We start from the raw sequence: 23438 nt of genomic DNA, 5'->3' as shown, positions 1-23438 counted from the left end.
TGCTATCCAATTGTAGAAGGTCACATTTACTGCAATCTTAGAGGAATAAAGGAGTTTTGTTGTTGTTTAGATAAAAAGCCTTCGGCCTGAGCTGCCTCTCCCGAGCTCCAATTCCTCAGATTCCCACTTAACATCCTTGAACTTCAATTTCCTTAGTAAGGGATAATTATACCTCACCATCAGGTGGTTATATCCTCACACCAATCAAAAGCTAAGTAAGTGTGAATTATAAAAGAGGTTGAAAAAACCTTACTAGATAACTCATCCAATCACTGGTAGAATGATGATCTTGTAGGGGTGGTGGCAGGAGGGTGGGAAGACACAGACGCATGATGATAACGTTCGGATATTTGTCTCCTACAGATCTCATGTAAGAATGTGATCCCCAACATTCAAAGCAAGGCCTAGTGGGAGGTGTTTGGGTCATGGGGGTGGATTCCCTCATGAATGGCACGGTGATGAGTGAGTTCTCACCCTATTAATTCACTCAAGAGCTGGTTGTTTAACAGAGCCTGGCACCTCTTCCTCTTTCTTGCCCCTCCTCTTGCATGTAACATGCCTGCTCTCCGTCACCTTCTGCCAGGAGCGAAAGCTCTCTGAGGCCTCTACAGAAGCCAAGCAGACACTCGTGCCATGCTTGTACAGCCTACAGCACCGTGAGCCAATTAAACTTCTTTTCTTAATAAATCACCCAGTCTCAGGTATTCCTCTACAGCAATGTAAATGGACTAACACACATGTTAAATACAGAAGACTGGAAGAAGCCCTATCAGAAGCCAACAATGTGCTAGGAGAGAGGGCAAGGCAGTCCCAACCAGGAGTCAAAAGCTAATTAGTAAGCTCAGTACACACAACAGCCCATTAATCCTCATGAACACTTTGTAAGTAGGTATTGTTGCTCCATGTTACCAATGAGAAAACTGCGGCTTAGAAAAATAAAAGTCTAACAGCCAATAGAGAGGCAGACCTCAGATTTTAAGAACATGCACTTGCTGTCTGCCAATCCATGAAGGACTAAACTGGAAGGAGCTCATCTTCGAGAACTTATAATGCATAAAACCTCAACCTAAATTTTTTTGTTGTTATTAGTATTTTAGGGCTTAGAAAAAGAACTGTTCCAACATGAAACAGTAATTCTTACAATACTGTTTAGCAAGTAACCTTAACTTTGAACAAGAACATTTAAAAATAAATATATTGTTGGATGAGCAGGAAAATCACTTTAAAATGTTGTAGAATAATCTTCCAATATCGTTCCTTTCACCCATCCCTCAGACTACACTAATGAACATTTCTTTCTCCCAGTATTTGCTCTTTGTCAGCAATGCAAACATAATTTTCATGACTGTTTTCCATTATGACACATACTGTACATTTCCAACAACATAAATGACGTTCGATGATTTTTTTTCCCATCTCTAGCTCTCTACTGGTCAATTAGTCTATCAACTAACACGTATTTATCTCAACATCTGAGACACATAAGGAGTATCTTCATTCCAGATCACTGATAGTAACCTGAGAAGGAAAGAGCGACCTACAATTAACGGTTCAAACTCTGGCATACAAAGTTAAAATACCGATTAAGGCCAGGTGTGGCAGCTCACGTCTGTAATCCCAGCACTTTGGGAGGCCGAGGTAGACGGATCATTTGAGGTCAGGAGTTTGAGACCAGCCTGGCCAACATGGTAAAACCCCGTCTCTACTAAAAATACAAAAAAAAAAATTAGCTGGGCATTGTGGCAGGCACCTGTAATTCCAGCTACTTGGGAGGCTGAGGCAGGAGAATCACTTGAATCTGGGAGGTGGAGGTTGCAGTGAGCCGAGAATGCACCACTGCAATCCAGTCTGGGTGACAGAGTGAGACTCCATCTCAAATAAATAAATAAAATAAAATACCAGTTAAATACCAGTACCTACGCTTGAGTCCAGGAGTTTGACACCAGCCTGGGCAAACAGCATGATCCCATCCCAAAAAAAAACAACAACAACAATAACAAACCAGTATCCATAGTTAAATGCCAGTTAAAAGACTTACATGTTCTTGACAATACAAATGAGGATGTGAAGCTGTTATCGCTAAGGAAAACCACCAAAATTAACAGCAAATAGCCAGAAAACCATGTAGAAAAGCATGTAATTTTGTTATGGAGCAGGAGACAAGCGATCAATAAAGCACTTAAGCTATTTTATAATAGACTCCTCACTTACGTTTTTCGTCATCAGCATGCACCAGAGATGCTGCCCTGGACAAAACATCCAATGGCGTCTCCATTCCTGGTTGGAGCCTAAGAGGAAAAAATAAAAGGGGAAAAAAATAATTTAAACAGAATTCAAAAGACTCTTAGAATCCTAGTCATTAACAGAATGAGTCCTCAACCAAATGCAAATCATTCTTCTAAGGATGAAATTCTTCCCACATGAGGAAACAGAATGGGCTTGGTTCAGGGAGAGAAAAAAGGGTTAAATTCCATTTAGTCTACTAAGCTAAACTTTGCCAACTCCAGGAAGCAGCTGATGTAGGAACTAAAAGAAGGGATATTGTGAATATTCATGCCCATGTTATTTGGTGCTTATGTTTATGTGCATGCATAACATGCCTGTATAAACATGCTCAATAAAAGAAAGGTTTTCAGAACAACAGCTGCTCTATGAACACAGCATCACTACCAGTGAGGTGGTGATGCAGCTTAACAGAGGTGCAGCTTAACACATGCCACATACTCATGGAAAGCTGTGTGAGAAACCCACTAGTAGGTTAAATGATATTTTAAGTCCAATAAGAATCTTTCTGTTAAAACGTCATGTTTTGTATAATAGTATATTATATAATCACCACCTATCATCAATTTATGTAGCATCATGTTTTTTAATAAGACTGGATTTTTATTGTTGTTTCCTTAAATTACAGCATACTATAAAAGCTAAAACAGCAAAAGATTTAAAATTCGAGGAAAGCCCTGGAAAACCAGAATGCTTTTTGCCCAGTTTCCCTTTTCTGGGTTATTTAAACACACACACGCAGTTACTGGCACACACACACCCTACTAGCTCACCAGCTGAGAAAAACAACTCCTTAACTGTACCACTTTACAGACACTTGGAATTTATTCAGCATTCTTCAATATTTATGGAGTACCTACTACGTATGCACCGGTCACAACATGTGGCAGACCAGCTTTTCTTTGTAATATTCATACCTCAGGCCTCCAAAGAAACATTGATCCGCCAGGCACGGTAGCTCATGCCTGTAATCCCAGCACTTTGGGAGGCCAAGGCGGGCGGATCACTTGAGGTCAGGAGTTCAAGACTAGCCTGGCGAACATGGTGAAACCCCATCTCTATTAAAATTACAAAAAATTAGGTTGGGTGCGGTGGCTCACGCCTGTAATCCCAGCACTTTGGGAGGCTGAGGCGGGCAGGTAACCTGAGGTCGGGAGTTTGAGACCAGCCTGAACAACATGGAGAAACCCCGTCTCTACTAAAAATACAAAAAAATTAGCCGGGCATGGTGGCCCATGCTTGTAATCCCAGCTACTCAAGAGGCTAGAGGCAGGAAAATCGCTTGTACCCGGGAGACAGAGGTTGCAGTGAGCCGAGATTGAGCCATTGCACTCCAGCCTGGGCAACAAAAAGGAAACTCCGTCTCAAAAAAAAAAAAAAAAAAGAAAAGAAAAAAAGAAACATCGATCCCTGATCATGCAATATGACTTCATTCAGTAAACGTTAAATATCTAGGAGGAGCTCCAGGCGGGAAAAATAAACAAAGCCCAGTAGCTGCCTTCGACGAGCTTTCAATCTGCACGGGAGGCAGGCCACCAAGACATCTAGTTTAAGGCAGCATTCTTCCAAAGCATCTGCACTGGGTGTTCATATTTTGTAAGAAAAAAACGTTCTTCTATGGTAAATAAGTTTGAGGAAGCCTGGAGTAAACCAAGCTAAGCAGCGTATTTTCCTCCCCGTGCCTTTAATCTCCCGTTGTGGGGGCAGAAAGCCCTGTACACGCGAAACCTCCTAGACGTCATGAGCCATTTTTAACCTGAAACGCATCTCAGGGAACACCTGGGGAAAATATCGGGTTAGGACAAAATGTGCAAAGCGTCAGAACAGTGCTAGAAACAAAGTCCTACAGAAATACGATGAATTCTGAAAGGCTTTGTGAAGAAAACAGAACTTGAGCGGAGCCTTTGAAGAACCAATATAAAAGTTCCTCCCCCAGAAGGGAAGAACAGAAGCAGAATCGGTTTAACAACACGCTGCCCAAATTGCCTACAAGAGTAAAATGTGGACAGAAAGTAAGCGACAAGGATGGAAATTTAGACTGGGACCACATCGTGAAAGGACTGAGGGCTTTGATGGGACAGCGGCTTGACATGCATTAAGGAGCCACTGAAAACTCCATCTGAGCAGAAAAGCGGCTTAGTCGTCCACACGTTCTGGGCAAGTTATCCTGGCCGCACCACGTGGAACGGAGAAGAGCTTGGGAAGCTCAGCGCAGAGTGGACAACGGGAAGGCCAGAGCCGTGGGCAGGCACGCAGAGGGCAGCGAGGGGCACTGGCACCGGAGCCGCGGGGATGCAGGAAAACGCAGAGGCGGAGCTCACTGAGCTTGGCAGGCAGAGAGGGGAGGGGAGGGCCATGGAAGACTAAGAGTGGCAGGGAGGCAACGACCTCCCAACACACGCACGTCTTCTTTTTCAGAGAGAAGGGAGGATGGGTAAAAGCAGCGGTCTAAGAGGGAAAACCTAACAGTGCTCACATTCCTCATCTTCTTTGTAAAACAGAAAAGACCATCTCCTAAGAGGGAGGATTTGTGAACTTGTTCAACAATGGAGAAAACCAACAAGAGCTTGGAACTAATAGAAAAAAGTCTGCTGAACTCCCAAGAACTAGGTAATACTCTCTTCACCCAAGCCAGTTTCCTATTCAGGAAAGATCTGGGTTTAAAGTCTTGTGATTTGGTTGAGACCATCCTGGCTAACACGGTGAAACCCCGTCTCTACTAAAAACACAAAAAATTAGCCGGGCGCAGTGGTGGGCACCATAGTCCCAGGTACTGGGGAAGCTGAGGCAGGAGAATGGCATGAACCCACGAGACGGAGCTTGCAGTGAGCTGAGATCACGCCACTGAACTCCAGCCTGGGCAACAGAGCGAGACTCCGTCTCAAAAAAAAAAAAAAAAAAGGTCTTGTGATTTGGGGTAGTAACTGCTGCTAAGCATCCTACTCTGCAATAATACAGCATTTAGACTCATAATTCTCTAAATTAATCTTACCCCAGTAAGTTAAAGGACAATGCTTTCAAAATTCTAGACCTAAATAGATTAATACACACCTTAGGTTATATAAAGTATGCACAGAAACAAAATATCAAAGCATAAAAGCATCAAATGACATAAGGTAGACCCAGAATTCTAGCATAGAGGAAGATTAGACATTTAAGTTTATACAGATGCTATGAAATCCTAAACCCCCAAGCAACTTACATTCAAAGTAGGTAGATAAGACAATGGGTATTAAAGGCTCATCCACAAGGCACCTGCCATCTGCTGCAACCTTATTAATGAAATCAGCCAATGTTTATTACACAACTATTCTAAGTTCAGCAAAGTGCCCAGGAAAGGTTAAGGAGAAACAGAAGATAGATCTCTGCTTTCAAGGAGTCATGCTCTTGTCCGGAAACTAAAGTTTATAAGATAGAATAATGACAGGCAAAATTAAAAAAAGGATAATCAAAGACTAAATATTATTTAAAATTAAAATGGGTATTGTATGATAAAAGAGATCAATGTCAGCTAATGTGTTTGCCTTGTGCACATCTATTTTTTGTTTGGGGGTGGTTTGTGGATGCGTGTGTGTTTCAAAAAGCCACTTTGAAAATTTCCTTCCCCGGCTGCCCTGCCCCAGGCAGTCACTCTCCTCTCTGGCCTCCCTTGCCTTCCTGGATCGCGCTGTTTCTGTATACTTCCTGGGTGCAAGGACCCTGTCTTATCCCCAGTGCAGTCATCCTGAGTCAACAGTCTGAGAAAAGGCACAGGGGCAGGAATGAGCACCTGGGACAGGTGGCCAGACCTGCCTGTCTAGAACTGAAAATCCACGTTAGGAAGCAGCAGAAGCTAAATTCAGGTGAGCCTGATGCGGGTGGCCTTAGGAAAGAGCTGACAGCTGGCCTTCAGGTTTATACTTAATGTCATAGGCAACAGGCAGTTGTCATCATCTGTCCCTGAGCTGGCCCGTGACATAATGTTCACACTATTTTAGTTTAGAAGTTCCATGTGTCTAGGCATGTGGCTCACGCCTATAGTCCCAGCACTTTAGGAGGCTGAAGCAGAATAATTACTTGAGCTCAGCAGTTGGAGAACAGCCTGGGCAACATAGTGAGACCCCATTTCTACAAAAAAAATTTAAAAAATAAAAAATGAGCTGGAAGTGGTGGCATGGGCCTACGGTCCCAGCTACTCAGGGAGCTGAGGTGGGAGGATCACTTGACCATGGAGGGTTGAGGCTGCAGTGAGCCGTAATTGCACCACTGCACTCCAGCCTGGGCAACAGAGCCAGACCCTGCCTCAAAAAAAAAAAAAAGAAGAAGAAGAAGAAGTTCTGTGTAGGATGGTTTGACTGGAGAGGGTGACTCCAGAAGTTACTGGAGGTGGATGAGTTAAGAGGCTTCTGTAGGAAGCAGGTGCGAGATAAGGACAATACAGCTGGGAAATCAGGGACGGGGACCAAGCATTATCTAGCCATGGAAGAACAAAGCAAAGGTGGAAGATAACTGTTATAAAAAAAAAAAAAATGGTCTTCCAGGCGGGTGTGGTGGCTCAGCCATGTAATCCCAGTGCTTTGAGAGGCCAGGGCAGGAGGATCGCTTCAGTCCAGGAGTTCCAGATCAGCCTGAGCAACACAAATTTAGAAATTTACTCATTTCTACAAAAGATTAAAAAATTAGCCAGGCATAGGGACGTATACCTATAGTCCCAGCTACTCGGGAGGCTGAGGTGGGAGGCTCCCTTGAAGCCAGGAGGTCAATGCTGCAGTGAGCTATGATCACACCACTGCACTCCAGCCTGAGTGACAGGGTGAGACCCCATCTCTAAAAAACAAACAAAAAGTCTTCTGAATTTTATATCTTATATACATCCTATCCACAGCACTGAATAAACCCAATAAAACATATTGATAATGTGGGAAGAAAAACCATGGCTACAGTATTAGATAGAGGATCACACCACATTGAGAGGCAAATCAGCATCATGATTATTTCAGCACCAAATTAGCATCAGAATTAATATGAATCCAGGTAAACCACTTCCAATCTATGTAACCCTGGGAAATGACAACCTCTGTGTGTCTATTTCCTCATCTGGAAAATGGAGATATTAATATTACCTCCCTCATATGGTTTTCTGAGAAGTGAATGGGCCTTATAGGTATTAAAATAATTATTTGCCAAAACATATGCAAATATATTAAATAAATCACAAATGACAGTAAATGTACTGAAAATGACAGGGCACTGTCCACTACTTTAGCTAGTGTGGTCTGGGAAGAGTTCGCTGAAGAGATGAACGGAAGTTGAGACCTGAAGAATGAGAAGAATTAGACCCAGAAAGAGCAGAGAGGGTGGGGGAAGGTAGGAGACAGCAGCACATGCTGAGACCAACACACAAAAGCTGGGCAGGTGATGTGGGGGGCGGCCAGGGTGGCTGCCCTGAAGTCAGCAAAAGGGAGGCCTGAGGTGGGCAGCACAGGGCCAGGTCACATGTGCCTGGAGGGCCTGCAACGCTGATATTTTAAGACCGTGAAAAGTCCTGGAATGGCCCGAAAAGCTTTAAGCAGGGGGGTGACAAGTTTATTTTATTTCCTTTATGAGCCACAAATTATCCTCTACCTTGCACAAAAAATTATGCTGCATCTGAAAAACAAATATAGGTCTATCCCAATAATGTCTTATTTCTGTGGTAGTTTTGCATTAGGATATAGTGATAACCAAAAATAATCCACTGAGGACCAGGCATGGTGACTCACACCTGTAATCCCAGCACTTTGGGAGGCCGAGGCAGGCGGATCCCTTGAGGTTGGGGGTTCGGGACTAGCCTGGACAACATGGTGAAACAGCCTCTACTAAAAATACAAAAATTAGCCAGGCATGGTGGCGATGGCGCCAGTAATCCCAGCTACTCAGGAGGCTGAGGTAGGAGAACTGCTTGAACCCGGGAGATGGAGGTTGCGGTGAGATGAGATTGGGAAAGTGCACTCCAGCCTGGGCAACAGAGTAAGATTCCATCTCAAAAATAATAATAATAATAATAATCCATTGAAATGCTGACACCTGGAACATAACAACATTTAAGTGAGAGGAGTGTGGCTCTAGAAAAAGATACAGAGGGCCAGGTGCAGTGGCTCATGCCTGTAATCCCAGCACTTTGGGAGGCCAAGGTGGGCGGATCACAAGGTCAGGAGTTCAAGACGAGCCTGGCCAACATAGTGAAACCCTGTCTTTTCTAAAAATACAAGAAATTAGCCAGGCATGGTGGTGGGCGCCTGTAATCCCAGCTACTCAGGAGGCTGAGGCAGGAGAATCACTTGAACCTGAGAGGCGGAGGTTGCTGTGAGCCGAGATTGCACCATTGCACTCCAGCCCGGGGAACAGTGCAAGACTTTATCTAAAAAAAAAAAAAAAACCAGATACAAAGTACATTGTGTGCTCCACTGCACTGCAAACCAGTTTCTGGTCTATCCATTCACCTTTTTCACGGTTGTCAAATGTGAACATAATTCATCATGATAGACATATATTTTGTTGTGGATTTTTTTTTTCAGGTAATGGTCATATATTTTCTCTGCCAGTCCACATGCCTTTCCTCACACTCCCTTAGCCTCAATTAATATGTTCTTCCAAATAACTAAAGGTTGAGAATTAGGAAACAAGAGGTATCAATTTTAAAGCTACAAAAACTTAGGGGCATTCAGTGCTAACGGCAAGCTCAGCTATAAATCTGACAGCCATTTTTTGGCCTTCCACAAAGAACTGTCCCTTTTTAGTCAACAAGGGGACACGAGTACCTATCTTGGTGTGTTAGTCTGTTTTGTGTCACTATAAAGTTATACCTGAGGCTGGGTAATTTATAAGAAAAGAGGTTTAACTGGCTCACAGTAGACTGTATAAGCATGGTGCCAGCGTCTGCTCAGCTTCTGGTGAGACCTCAGGAAGCTTCCAATCATAATGGAAGGCAAAGCAGAAGCCAACACATCACATGGCGAGGGCAGGAGCAAAAGAGGCAAGAAGGTGCCACATTCTTTTCAACAACCAGATCTCCCAGGAACTACCAGAGAACTCACCCATCACCAAGGGGATGGCACTAAACCATTCATGAGGGATCGCTCCCATGATCCAACCTCTCCCACCAGGACCCACCTCCAACATTGAGGATCACATTTCCACATAACATTTGGAGGCGACAAACATTCAAACCAAATCACCTGGGAACAGCACTGTGGGGTATATTAGATTATAATGTTTTTCAAGCAAGGGAACACAACTCCAAAATATGTTATGGAAGTTTTCCAAGAAGATTTGCACTATAAAAGCTACAGCACCAGGCATGTTCACTCCATGTCTGTCCCATGGCAGTGACTAGATACGATATACTTTAGGTAAGAGTATGAGAACATGGAGCAACTACCTTGCCTAGATGTGGAGGCCAGGGGGGTGAGCATGGGAGGAATCACATTCAAACTGCCAGGTGTTCCTGCCACACACAGTAATGGGGCCAAAAGTCAGAAACAGACAGACATCACTATCCTTAAACACCTGATGGCCTCTCCAACTTCCAGATGCATACAATAAAATACCCTAACACCCGTTGGCCCTGTTCCATCATGAGTCCAAACTCTGGCCTCCCCAGGACCACTCCCTGAGCTAAAATCAATTTGGTTTCAGCTAATAATATGCAATGGTAGGACAAACCCAAAAGTATGAACTATCACACCATGGCATGGGGTGTACTTCTTGGCCATCAAGAATTTAAAGATGTGGCCAGGCACCGTGGCTCACGCATATAATCCCAGCACTTTGGGAGGCTGAGGCAGGCAGATTACTTGAGGTCAGGAGTTCGAAACCAGCCTGGCCAACATGGTGAAACCCTGTCTCTACTAAAAATACAAAAATTAGCTGGGCGTGGTGGTGAGCACCTGTAATCCCAGCTACTCAGGAGGCTGAGGCAGGAGAATCACTTGAACCCGGGAGGTGGAGTTTGCAGTAAGCTGAGATCACACCATTGTACTCAGCCTGAGCAACAGAGTGAGACTCCATCTCAAAAAAAAAAAAAAAAAAGAATTTAGAGGTGGCCGGGCACAATGGCTCATGCCTGTAATTCCAGCACTTTGGGAGGCCGAGGTGGGCAGACTACCTGGGCCCAGGAATTTGAGACCAGCCTGGGCAACATGGCAAAACCTCATCCCAACAAAAAATACAAAAATTGGCTGGACACAGTGGTTCACCCCTGTAATCCCAGCACTTTGGGAGGCTGAGGCGTGCAGATCATGAGGTAAGGAGATCGAGACCAACCCGGCTAACATGGTGAAACCCCATCTCGGCTAAAAGTACAAAGAATTAGCTAGGCATGGTGGCGGGCACCTGTGGTCCCAGCTACTCGGGAGGCTGAGGAGGCAGGAGAATGGCGTGAACCCGGGAGGCAGAGCTTGCAGTGAGCTGAGATCGTGCCACTGCACTCCAGCCTGGGCTCCATCTCAAAAAAAAAAAAAAAAAAAAAAATTAGCCAGGTATGGTGGCGTACGCCTGTAGTCCCAGCTACTTGGGAGGCTGAGGCAGAAGGATGGCTTGAGCCCAGGAAGTTGAAGCTGCAATGAGCGGAGATCACGCCACTGTACTTCAGCCTGGGTGACAGAGGGAGACCGTCTCAAAACATAAAAATAAAAAAGAATTTAGAGGTATTTATTGGGTATCTCCTCTATTAAAACACTGTATTTAGACGTTACAAAAAAAGAAAAGTTAACTCCCTGCCCTTGAGCACTGTACACCAAATATGGATGACACTGGGTGATACGCTGGCTGTCAGGCTCAGTGAGAAGGAAAACTGAAATGAGAATCAAACCAAATGTCACCAGACTGTGGTGGCGACATGCAAGCACAGTTTCATGGTTTTAAATCCTTCAGCTCTTTCTCCTCCCCAGTGTCCGGTGATGGCCCACCAACTTCGTGCAGCACATATTTTTCCTGTTAACATCCCATTCTCAGACCATCCCTCTCTGCTCTTCTTGCTAAAAATATCTCTCATTTGAGTAATCCTCTTTTCTTCTCGCACTTCACCATCTGTTAAGTCAACAGAGCCAGGACTTTAGCATCAGGAAGCCCAAGTTTCAGCCCTACTTTAAATCTTTCACTCATTCAGTCAACAATCCCTAAAAGCCTATTTTGCTCTAGGCTTTGCCCTAGATGTCCAACACTTAATTGTATGGGCCAGTCATTTACCTTCTCCAGGCCCTAGTGTCCTCCTTAAAGAAAACAGTAAAAAACATTGCCTAACTAACTTCATATGATCACAAGCTTAGCACATAGATTAAACGATGTAACTGAGAATGTCTTACAAACTAAAAAGAGAAACAGATTTTATTAGTCTACCACCACCATTTTCCAGGTGTATAGCATACATGTTTTCAAAATACATTCACATAAATGACCTCATTGGATTCTCACAATCAAATTATTACTTAGGCCAAATGGCCAAATATGTTATTATTTTTCTTCTACAGATTAAAAAAAAGAAAAATTGAGGCACCAAGAATGTAAGTGACTTCCTGAAGCAACTAAGACTAGAATTCAAGTCTCTCGATTTTCCCTCCAGTGCTACTTTTACTACTCTTAAGTTGATCACGCTAGAGAGGTTTTAGTGACAAGCACAATTATTTAGCCTAGGTCAAAGCAAACCTTCCGTTAGCAACCACGACTTCTAGCCCTGTGCTCTTTCCCCTACACCTTGAGATACCTATCAGGCAATAATGTGACTGTTTCAACAGCGAGCAAGGGAAAGCAAGCCCTTACCTCTCGGGAACACGCAAACCATGGTATATTTGAAATTCTTCTAACAGACGTAGGCATGGAGTCACATTAATAGTAACCAAGGCAGGTAAGAAAAGAAGACTGTCACACCAGGTCAATTGATGCTGAGACTGTGGCCAACAACGACACTGGCAACAAACTACCAAGACATGGCGGTTTCTGGGGCCACAGCTACAGAGGAGTCAAGCAAAAACCCTGAGGACTTTGGTATCAACGAACAGGTACAGTAGTAGGAAGGATGGTGTCGACTTCACCATGCTCAGGAAGACCTGTGGTCAAGCTCCAATGGCCAACTGTTAAGGTTCAGTGAGAACATTTTTAAAATTTCACCTTGGTGCTTGAACTGTTCACAACCTTAAATCCTACATTACCTTTCTAAATAGAAGCCAGCCCTTATTCAAAATATTCTCTCAACAGTCATATTATCAAAGAAAGAGCATGAACAGACGGATCATTTGCTATTCCAGCTTTCCTCATGGAGGCATGTCCCAAGCAGGTATAACTGACTCACGCTGCTGTAATTTGAAGCATCAATGCCAGAAGAACTCAGCTGCTTCTGCTTGCATCAAATTCCTTACTTCTACACATGATCACTCCTGAAAATTCATTACAAGGCCAAACGTTCTAATTTTTTTTTTTTTTTTTGAGACGGAGTCTCGCTCTGTCGCCCAGGCTGGAGTGCAGTGGCACAATTTCAGCTAACTGCAAGCTCCGCCTCCAGGGTTCATGCCATTCTCCTGCCTCAGCCTCCCGAGTACTGGGACTACAGGCACCCGCCACCACGCCCGGCTAATTTTTTGTATTTTTAGTAGAGACGGGGTTTCACTGTGTTAGCCAGGATGGTCTCAATCTCCTGACCTAGTGATCCACCAGCCTCGGCCTCCCAAAGTGCTGGGATTACAGGCATGAGCCACCGTGCCCGGCCCAAACGTTCTAATATTTGAACAATATATCTACATGTTCTATGTCTACCTCCTGAGAACTGTGTGTATATATATTTATATATATATATATATGTATGTATATTTTATATATATATATATCTGCATAAAATCTCTAATTAGGATTTTTTCAGGTACCTGCCAACCTCAAGTGTGAGCCCCAGATCACACCCTTTCCATAAGGCTTAGCATCCCTCCTGTGAAACCTCTGCAGGAGGGAGGTCTACAGGCTGGGCAGCCGTCAATCTCTTACCCTCCAATGTAGGCTGGAGGCTGTACAGCAGGAACAGGTAACCTTAGGTGCCTCCACCTCCCACGACCTCAACAGAAAGTGAGACCCCCATTAACTCAGAACAATTCTTACCTGCCTTGGTTACTATTAATGTGACTCCATGCCTACGTCTGTTAGAAGAATTTCAAATATACCATGGACTAACACTCTGGATGGAAACCCTGAATGAATGCTCTGCTCAACCACTCAAGGTTTCCTGATGCTAACCTGGCTCAGGGCTTGAGTCTATGGGACTTCTCAGCCCTGCAGGAGGGCAGGAGTACGATATTTAGTCATCACAACTACCCTGGCAACAGGAGCTAGCAGATAGTACCACCACACAGTGACAAAAATCCTCAGTTATTGCAATACAGTTTGGTATCAGTGTAAACTATGCAAATGCACAGACTGTATGAAAGCTGATCATGTACCCAGTGAGGGACAGCTATACAGGCTCTGGGCTGCAAAACCCAACTTACATTACAACACATTTCATGGCCCTATGCAATGCTGCCTGATGCTGGTGCAAAATTCTTACTGCTGGCTGAGGTCCACCCATCTCCCTAAAGTGTCCTATGGAAAGTGACTATATGGTGGGCCCACACTGAAACCACTGTTATGTAAGCGGGACAAATAAAAATCAAGTCTGAACTTTCTGAACAGACTACCAATTCCCAACATTTTTCAACACTGTTGTCAGCCCAAATAAAAATGAGGCCAGGCACGGTGGCTCACACCTGTAATCACAGCACTTTGGGAGGCCAAGGCAGGTGGATCACTTGAGGCCAGAGATTCAAGACCAGCCTGGCCTACATGGTGAAATCCCATTTCTACTAAAAATACAAAAAATAAAATAAAATAAATAAATAAAAATACAAAAAAAAAGAAAAAAATGAACCATGTTTTCCTTTCTCATTTTAGGATATTATGAATCTCTCTCTCTTCATTTTCAAGACCTCAGCCTTATACAGCAAGGCACACGAAATAACAGAAACTCTTTGGCATTTTTAGTTTACTCTGGATATGCTTGCTCTTGCATTTATTTGAAGACTTAAAATTTGAATACTCATTTGAATAGTTACTATTTCCTATTCACAAGTGCTAAAGCGACACATATTCTTAGGGATCTATTACTCCCAAGCATAAAAGATGAATTTGGGCCGGGTGCGGTGGCTCACGCCTGTAATCCCAGGACTTTGGGAGGCCGAGGTGGGCGGATCAGGAGATCGAGACCATCCTGGCTAACACAGTGAAACCCTATCTCTACTAAAAATACAAAAAACTAGCCAGGCACGGTGGCAGGCACCTGTAGTCCCAGCTACTCGGGAGGCTGAGGCAGGAGAATGGCATGAACCTGGGAAGCGGAGCTTGCAGTGAGCCAAGATTGCGCCACTGCACTCCAGCCTGGGTGACAGAGCGAGACTCCATCTCAAAAAAAAAAAAAAAAGATGAATTTGTATCACAGCCCAAGTTAGCAAGCTTCCCAGAAGAGCCCATGTCTAACTCTCCATTGTTCCAAAATCAAATCTCAGCTCTCAGCCTATTAAAGCCTACATAAAGTCATCTAATTCATGACACAGCGCAACATTAGGTAGCACTGTAGTTATCACTGTCAGTAAATATTATTGGTTCTTTTTTTTTTTTTTTGAGACAGAGCCTTGATCTGTCGCCCAGGCTGGAGTGCAATGGTGCGATCTCAGCTCACTGCAACCTCCACTTTCCGGGTTCAAGCAATTCTCCTGACTCAGCCTCCCTAGTAATTGGGATCACACGTGCCCGCCACCATGCCCAGCTAATTTTTGTATTTTTAGTAGAGACGGGGTTTCACCATGTTGGCCAGGCTGGTCTCAAACTCCTGACCTCAGGTGATCCGCCTGCCTCGGCTTCCCAAAGTGCTGGGATTATAGGTGTGAGCCACCATGCCCGGCCTAGTTCTTGTTATTCATAGTAGTTGTGTTCTGTAAAATCTCTGTGAACACTGAATTAGTGGATATTGAACCACTATTCCTAGGGGAAATGAGAGTGAGATTCCTTCCGGCTTCTGGTCACATTTTTGCAAACTGATCAATACACAACCTTGTTTTACGTATGTTTCTGTTTAAAGACACCTTATTTAATACCTATTGTTGATTCATTAATGTTGAACTCAAGGACAACAGCAGCGTAACTCAAGCCTGAACAAAGCTCATCTAACATGTATATTTTCTCCATGAGGCTCATCACAGCCTTCTTGGCTGAGGAACATTAGACAGCATTTTAGCACCATACTTGGGGGCCACTGTAAATAGCAAAATCCCCAACAAAAAGCACAAAAATGGGCAGGGTGCGGTGGCTCAGGCCTGTAATCCCAGCACTTTGGGAGGCCGAGGCAGGCGGATCACAAAGTCAGGAGTTCAAGACCAGCCTGGCCAACATGGTGAAACCCCGTATCTACTAAAAATACAAAAATTAGCCAGGTGTGGTGGCAGGTGCCTGTAATCCCAGCTACTCGGGAGACTGAGGCAAGAGAATCACTTGAAACCAGAAGGTGGAAGTTGCAGTGAGCCGAGATCGTGCCACTGCACTCCAGCCTGGGCAACAAGAGTGAAACTCCGTCTCAAAAAAAAAAAAAAAAAAAAGGCACAAAAATATATAAAAACATGTTACTAAATAAACTGCAAAAAGCACACTTGTTTACAGCATGAGAGCTCAAACAAGAAGGCAGGATATTGCCTTGTCTGAGCTCTACTGAGATCATGTGCATTGGGAGGCTCAAATTTTTCCCCATGCTGCACATGTCCACAAATGTCGAAGAAAGTGTCAGAGGCATTGATTTGGGGCTTACAAATAAATTTTAGTGAGTAGACAAATTTATAAACATGGAACCCACGAAAAATGAGGATTGACTATATCTGATTATCAGACCTGAGGCATGAGACACAGAAAGTACATGCTACAAAGTTTTCTCTCTTTGCAAAAGTGCTATTATTCTGTATTTCAAGAAGGTATAATTGTTCTGGTTTTAGCACCTCCTACACTCCTTTTCCTACCTTGGCAGTTTGTATCTGCCAAATCTTGCATCAAGATTTTGCAATCTAGTTCTTATGGTATTGGGTTTTTTTGGGGGGCGGGGGGGTGGTTAATGTGGACAGATCCTAAATGCTACAGATTAGCAGCACTCACTTTACTCTTCTATTAAACAACCACCCATAGCTTCATTAACTTTAGATGAGCTCCCTGAAAGAAACACAAATGAGCCTCAGTTAACATACCTCGAAGAAATTTCTTAACGCACACACAAAAAAACTTTCTCTTTCACCAGGTTCTCATAGCTGCAACAGCTCATCCCACACAGGCAATAAGCAGACACATTGGTATGTTAACATCACCACACTGTCACAATTTCAGTGACGTCAAAATTTTCCCGTGTATTTTATTTTTCCCTCCTGAGCTTACAACTTTTAGTACTTTTGTTAGGTCATGTTCAAAGTTACAAAACAACTTTTATTGTTAACCTACTCATTATTTTACTACGGCAAATTAAAAGCTGTACAGCAAAGCTCTCCAAGAGAGATACCTAGAAGAGACACGAAATAAAATCTCCCTTTGGATTTGTTTTGGCAACCACCAGAGACTGGTAACAGGGCTGCCTCCATAAGGGGTTAAAAGGAATTTCCCACTACAGAATTTTTTTTTTTTTTTTGGTACAGTTGGGAGCCGGGAGTCTCTCTGTTGTCCAGGCTGGTCTGGAACTCCTGGCCTCAAGCGATCCTCTTACCTCAGCCTCCCAAAGTGCTGGGATTACATAGGTGAGACACTGCGCCCGGCCCAGGACATTTAAAAGTGAAAGTTTTTACATAATTATCATGTCTGTAAGAAGTGTTAAAATCTTCAGATAAAGTCATAATTTTAAATCAGTTGGGGGATAGCAGTAACAATTGTGTTTATGTAGCTCTTTCAAAGCTTCAAAGAATTTATAAATAACACAAAATACTTTCAAAGCACATTATTCTCTGTAATTCCTGAAACTCTGTGATGTATTGGAACTGATATGACCGCCCTTTTACAAAGGAAAATAAAACACAAAGTTTGAGTACGACTAACTTATTTCTGGTCATAAAGCTAGTCGGTGACACTGATAGGACTAGAACTCAAGTCTCCAGAAATAATAACCCAGAGCTGTTTTTACTACAACATTCACAGTTTTGGAATGTAGTCCATAGTTATTTATAGCAGAATTATCTTCTTAATTGTATTATGTTTTGGTCAACATAAAAATTAGTTTGCATTCCCTTCCAAATGGGAAAGCAAAGGCAGGCTGCCCAGAAGTGTGAAAAAATGGTGGCAGGGGAAATTAGCCTGGGATTAAAATTTTGCCAAAGTTAAACAACGAATTGAAGGGTTTACATCATTTCCATCGTGGGGGAGATGACTTTTCAGGCCAGATGTAACAGGAAATACAAGAAAAAATTCAAAACTGTCTTGAGTGTAAGACAAGAAACTTCTGAATCAAGTATTTCTAAACCCTTTATTTAAATTGAGAGCACTGGGACTTAGAGATAATAAATAACTTGTCCCAAGATCACACCACAGGGACAGCTTTACTGCTCCGACCCCAAAGGTCTCCTTAAACTGCCCACTCTACTCCCCTCCCAGTCATGCGCAGACTCTTCATTAGATGCAAGCAGGAAACAATGAACAGTACAAGTCCGTGGACTCAGCGAGTAGAGAAAGAGTTAAAGTTTGGTATGCTAACATGGTATGCAAAACTGACCTTCAAATCCTAATAGGCAAATTAAATTTTTTTTGTCTTTGACTATTTAGAGGAAACAACTGCCAGACTCCTTCTGAGTCGAGGTAGGCTTGGGTGTAGAACAAGATATTAAAACTCCACAAACTGGGAGACAGTGTCTTTCAAAGAGAGGGCAACCAGCTGTTGATAAAACCCAGCAGAGCCGCCTCCACTTCCCCCACACCCCTACCCTCCCGCGCCAGGCTGCTGGTTCTTATTAATCACAGAGAAGGGACTACAACTAGCAGACACACAGCACCGACGATCAAAGCGAAACCGATTTTTTAATCATCTAACTTAAACAGACGAACACATGCCAGCAACGTACATAAATACTAATAGCCCCAGCAAGCACTGTCTTCGTAACCTAAGACAGTTAAATGTCTCAGGGTGATGAATCAAAGGAGACTTCAAGCAAAACAAAAAGCGAACAGCCCTGTGCTCTTCGGCGAGGCCTGCACTGGCTGCAGGGAGAGTGTGCAGTCCTGTTTTGGGGACGGGGCACGAAGCACACGAAGAGGACGGTGCCCCTTCCCGCAGTCCACATCACAGACCTCCCTGAGGCCCGCGGGGACCGCGGGGATGCCAGGCGCGGGCCTCCTTGCCCGCCCCGCGCCTCCGACTCCCAGGACGTCCTCCGGGAGCCTAGGCGCTTCCGCTCCCACTGGCGCCTCCCGAGCGGCCCGGCGAGGACCCGCCACCTCTTCCCTCCCTCAGGGCATCCCGGTTCTGCTCCGACAGCCCCCCCAAGGCTCCCCTGAGGCCGGCCCCCGCCCAGCCCGGGTCCCGCCCCGCCGACCGGGTCAACCGCACTCACCGCCGGGCGGCTCTGGGCGCGCCCGCCTCGGGCCGGCCTGGCCCTGCGGGGGACCCAGGGGCGGGGACGGGACCTGGGCACGCGGGGCACACCCCGAGGGCGCGCAGACGCACAGGCGCGCTCGCGCCCGAGCCCCCGCACGGGCCCCCGCCAAACACGCACACGCACACGCACGCGCGGCCCAGACCGGCGGACGCGAGCGCGGGAGCGCAAGGAATCCCTGGAATGAGGCACCGCCCACCCTGAGCCGGGCTCCGCCAGGCTAGCCAGGCCACGCCCTCGGTCACGCCCCTCACGGAGCAGGTGGGGGCTGAGCCCAGGTGAGCCGGGAGGGAAACAGGGGCGGGGCCACCCGCGGCAGGGAGCGGCCGTTTTCCCTACCCCGCCAGCTGCGCGCCCGGTGCCAGCTCGCACCTCCCGGGCCGATGCCGGCGCGCTGGGGCAGTGAGGTTTGCCGGGGCGGGCGCTCCCGAGAGGCGCCAGCGGGCAAGGCGCGTGGACATGGCGCACACTGCTGTGGAAACGGCATCTCGCACGCCCCCGGCCCCCGAGGCCCCGCCAGGGGACACAGCTCCGTGCAAATGTACAAACACAAACGCACATTTTGTGCGCGCCCAGGTGCCCGCCGCGCTCCCCACGCGCGCACAGTAGGTCCCCGCTCACGGGAGACTGCGCACGGGACGCCGACGTTCACAGTCCAACCAGACCCGTCCCGCGGACCTGCTGCCCTTCCCGCCACACACACCCCGCCAAGTGCCCGGAGTTCAGCCGAACCTGCGGCACCCACGCCGCCCTCCGCTTCCCCCGGCTCGCCGAAAAGCCGGGGAAGGGCGCACCACCCGCCCGCGCCGGTTCGCCGTCCACACCCACTCACCCCCGGAACGCGGCGCACCTTCCGTCCCCCGCCTCCTGGGCCCCGTCGCCCCCTCTCGGCATCCGCATTCCCGAGCCACGCTCCCCGACGGGCAGACGGCCACACACCTGAAGGGACAGGTCACACCGGCTGCGGGAGGGGCTGCTCGGCGCCACTGCGCTCAGAACGGCCGCGGCGGTCCAGGGCGCTCCGACGCCGCTCGGTTTCCACCCATTACAGCATGTTGCACTCCAGCGCTGCACTTCACACTCGCACACGCACACGCGCACAACTCCAGGCGCTCGGCGGCGTCCTTCCCCCGCCTCGCCCGGAGGAGGAAGTCCTAGTAAATCAAAACAGGCTGGGAGGGAGGGAGATCGCAGTGGAAAGAGTCCCCTTCAGCCGCTCACACACCAGTGTTTGCTGTGTTTGGCAAACTACTGGCGTCCACAACCCGGCCTGCTCTGAAATGTGCCCGGGGAGGGGCAGGGAGGAGGAGGTAAAACGTTTCTAACTGGCGCAGGTTCTTATATTACAGCAGCAGGGCAGACATGTGACCACGAAAAGAAAAGGCCTGTCTTTAATTTTTTCCTGTCTTTCTCTGGGATTTGGTGGTGGGGGGCCGGGGGATAGAGGCCTGATACCCGCCCCCCGCCATCCCCAGCAACCCTTGCCCTATTGTTTTCTTGTACTGCCACAATTAAGAAAACATTTGCTTAACATATCCAGCCGCTAACTTCATAAAATAAATAGAGACTGGACTTCCTCTGGTTTGCTTTAAAAGGCTTCATGTTGCTTGCCTTCTGGCTGTTCTCAAACCTCAGTCATTATTAGGAGCCCCTACTGTAAGGGCTTTCCCTGGGAGAGGACTCTGCTGAAAGGGAATGATAACAATGAAAACAAATACCAGCTTACATTCGTGCTGGAAAAAAAAAAATGCTTTGCAGTTTTCAAACTGTTTTCCCATCTGTTGCCTCATCTGATCATATCAAGGAACAGCACGGTGTCTCAGTGGATCTAAGCCCCTGTTGGATATGCAAAGACAGGTATGCGTAGTTCCATGTTTCAGTAAGATTAAACGGTTTACCTAAAGCAGGTGAAGGTGTTGCCCGAATCTTGGGGCCCCTTGTGAAATGTACTCTTCTCCAGTCCATACAGGGCCCCTGGAGATGGGACAACCCAACTGACAAGTCAACCTAGGCATAGACGCCTCCTGGCTTTCCTGATTCCTGGATTAAAATTCACAGATTAAAGCTCGGAAGGTTCCCAGTCTTCCCAAAGGTATTCTTACATAGACTGTTTTAGTCCATCAGTAGTCTCAGACTAGGAAAAGAGAAATCCTGAGAAAGACTGTAAATAGGAGATTCATCCTGCCAAACTCAGACAGGGAATGAGGAAGGAATGAGGACAGCCTGGGCAGATTCCAGGAAATATGCTAAGACAGAAAAAGGGTTTTAGATTCAGACAGAATTTGAATCCAAACTCCGCCTCTATTTGTTATAGGATTTGGGGCAAGTTATCAAACCTCAGTTTTCTCATCTGTAAAACAGATAATGCTTCTTACTTCGAAGAGCCGGTGTGGGGTGACAGGCTTCGCAGAGACGTTTAATGAATATTCACATCTTCCTTCTCTTCTGACTTAAATCCAGTCCAGAGGAAAAGGAAATGCCCAGACAATGCAAATGAAGAATGATAACAATAATAGTGCAACTGCATATTTATAAAAATGGCCCAAGGTTTACAAAGTGTTCCCACATATTATTATCTCATTTGATCTTTATGACAACATTGCCATTTGTTTGCTGCTAAATGATTTCCATTTTGGGTCAGTGCGGAGGTCCTAAAGCTGCCTCTTTAATTTCCATCACTGCTTGGAGCGAACCTTACTCTGCAGATAAATCATGGGGACAGAAGACCTTTTCTCATGGATGTGACCAGTCTTCGACCTTTGCAAGGATTAATCTCACTCTTTGCCTTACATCAGCATTAGTGTGACTTAGCTCTGGCAACATCTAAGGCTGGTTGTTTTAGTCTGGCTCTTTTAGTTGTGCAAAGGAGAGACACACTCAAGTTACCACCGTAAGAAAAAGGGTGGTTGTCGTAAAGGTCTAGGGGGACTGGAAGTGGAACGTGGTAGACACATAGAATATTGTACAGTAACCTAAATTAAAATGACTTACAGTGACCTGCAACAAAACAGATGCATCTTGACAATGTTAACTGAAAAAATTAAGTCCCAAAAGATTACATGCAGCATAATACTCTATTTGTAATGTTAAAAATAAAATTAAAAATAATTTTAGAGGTACATATATCTGCAATAAAATGATATAAAAAATAAGTCAGGGCCAGCCTGGCCAACATGGCAAAGCCCATCTCTACTAAAAATACAAAAAAAATGGTCAGGCGTGGTGGCTCACACCTGTAATCCCAGCACTTTGGGAGGCCAAGGTGGGCGAATCACGAGGTCAGGAGTTCAAGTCCAGGCTGGCCAACATGGTGAAACCCCGTCTCTACTAAAAATACAAAAATTAGCCAGATGTGGTGGCACGCTGCTGTAATCCCAGCTACTCAGGAGGCTGAGTCAGGAGAATTGTTTGAACCCAGGAGGCTGCAGTGAGCCGAGATCATGCCATTGCAGTCCAGCCTGGGCGACACAGTGAGACTCCATCTTAAAACAAAAAACAAAAAATTAGCTGGGGATGGTGGCGCATACCTGTAGTCTCAGCTACTCAGGAGGCTGAAGCAGGAGAATCGCTTGAACCCAGGAGGCAGAGGTTGCAGTGAGTCGAGATGACACCACTGTACTCCAGCCTAGGCGACAGAGCTGAGTCTCAAAAAAAAAATAAATAAATAAAATAAAATAAAAATTGAGGGGATGATGATGCCAAGATTACCTGGGTGGAGGTGGGGGCAGGCATGGGATTGGATGAGAAAACCATTTGGTTAAACATTGTTGTCTAGGTCCTAGCTTGGTAGGTTCACAGGTTCTCTATTAAAAATAACTACTTAGGCCGGGTGCAGTGGCTTATGCCTGTATTCCCAGCACTTTGGGAGGCCAAGGCGGGTGCATTGCTTTAGCTCAGGAGTTTGAGACCAGCCTGGGCAACACGGCGAAACCCCATCTCTACAAAAAAATCCAAAAATTAGCTGGGCATGGTGGCACATGCCTGTTAAGTCCCAGCTACTTGGGAGGCTGAGATGGTAGGATCACCTGAGTCCAGGAAGTTGAGGCTACAGTGATCTGTGTTGATACCACTACATTCCGGCGTGGGTGACAGAGTGAGACCCTGTCTCAAAAAAAAAAAAAAAACTTAAGTGATTGTTGTACAGTAGTGTGAATGTACTTAATGCCATAGTGAACTAAACACTTCAAAATGGTTAAAGTGATACATTTTATGTTATGTATATTTTACCACAAGTTTAAAAAATGTATAAGGAACATAACTGGGCAAATCAAAAAGAAATCAATACTACTTAAGTAGCTAATAAATAAAGGTAGACTGTACATAGACCACTGATGAGAATATATTTCAACCCAAGGGTTTTATAAATGCACCAGAAGTGTATTTTGTAAACAAAATAATCAAGGGGGTGACACAAGATTGGCCCAGAGTTGATCGCTTTTGAAGCTGAGTGATGGGTGCAGAGGAGGGTGTTGAGGTAGCCTCTCAGTGGGGGATGGGGGGATTACACTACTCTATCTG

The 23438-nt window shown here is 45.6% G+C and overlaps 1 protein-coding gene across 2 annotated transcripts in view; it reads right to left on the bottom strand.

Annotated features, from left to right (window-relative positions):
- Nucleotides 1-20015, bottom strand: part of VGLL4 (vestigial like family member 4) — a 171052-nt gene extending 151037 nt beyond the window's left edge. The window contains exons 1-2 of one of the 2 annotated variants that reach the window (XM_055259870.2): nucleotides 19860-20015; nucleotides 2212-2288 (exon numbers count right to left, since the gene is read on the bottom strand). In XM_055259870.2, the coding sequence (XP_055115845.1) occupies nucleotides 2212-2275 (64 nt within the window). In that variant the 5' untranslated portion in view covers nucleotides 2276-2288; nucleotides 19860-20015. Of the gene's footprint in view, nucleotides 1-2211; nucleotides 2289-18878; nucleotides 18967-19859 lie in introns of those variants that run through there. The other variant, XM_055259871.2, reaches the window with a different exon arrangement.
- Between the last annotated feature and the right edge of the window lie 3423 nt (nucleotides 20016-23438).

The sequence above is a fragment of the Symphalangus syndactylus genome, chromosome 21 (assembly GCF_028878055.3).
Source record: "Symphalangus syndactylus isolate Jambi chromosome 21, NHGRI_mSymSyn1-v2.1_pri, whole genome shotgun sequence".
Classification (NCBI taxonomy): domain Eukaryota; kingdom Metazoa; phylum Chordata; class Mammalia; order Primates; family Hylobatidae; genus Symphalangus; species Symphalangus syndactylus.
This window is presented reverse-complemented; position numbering and strand designations above follow the sequence as displayed.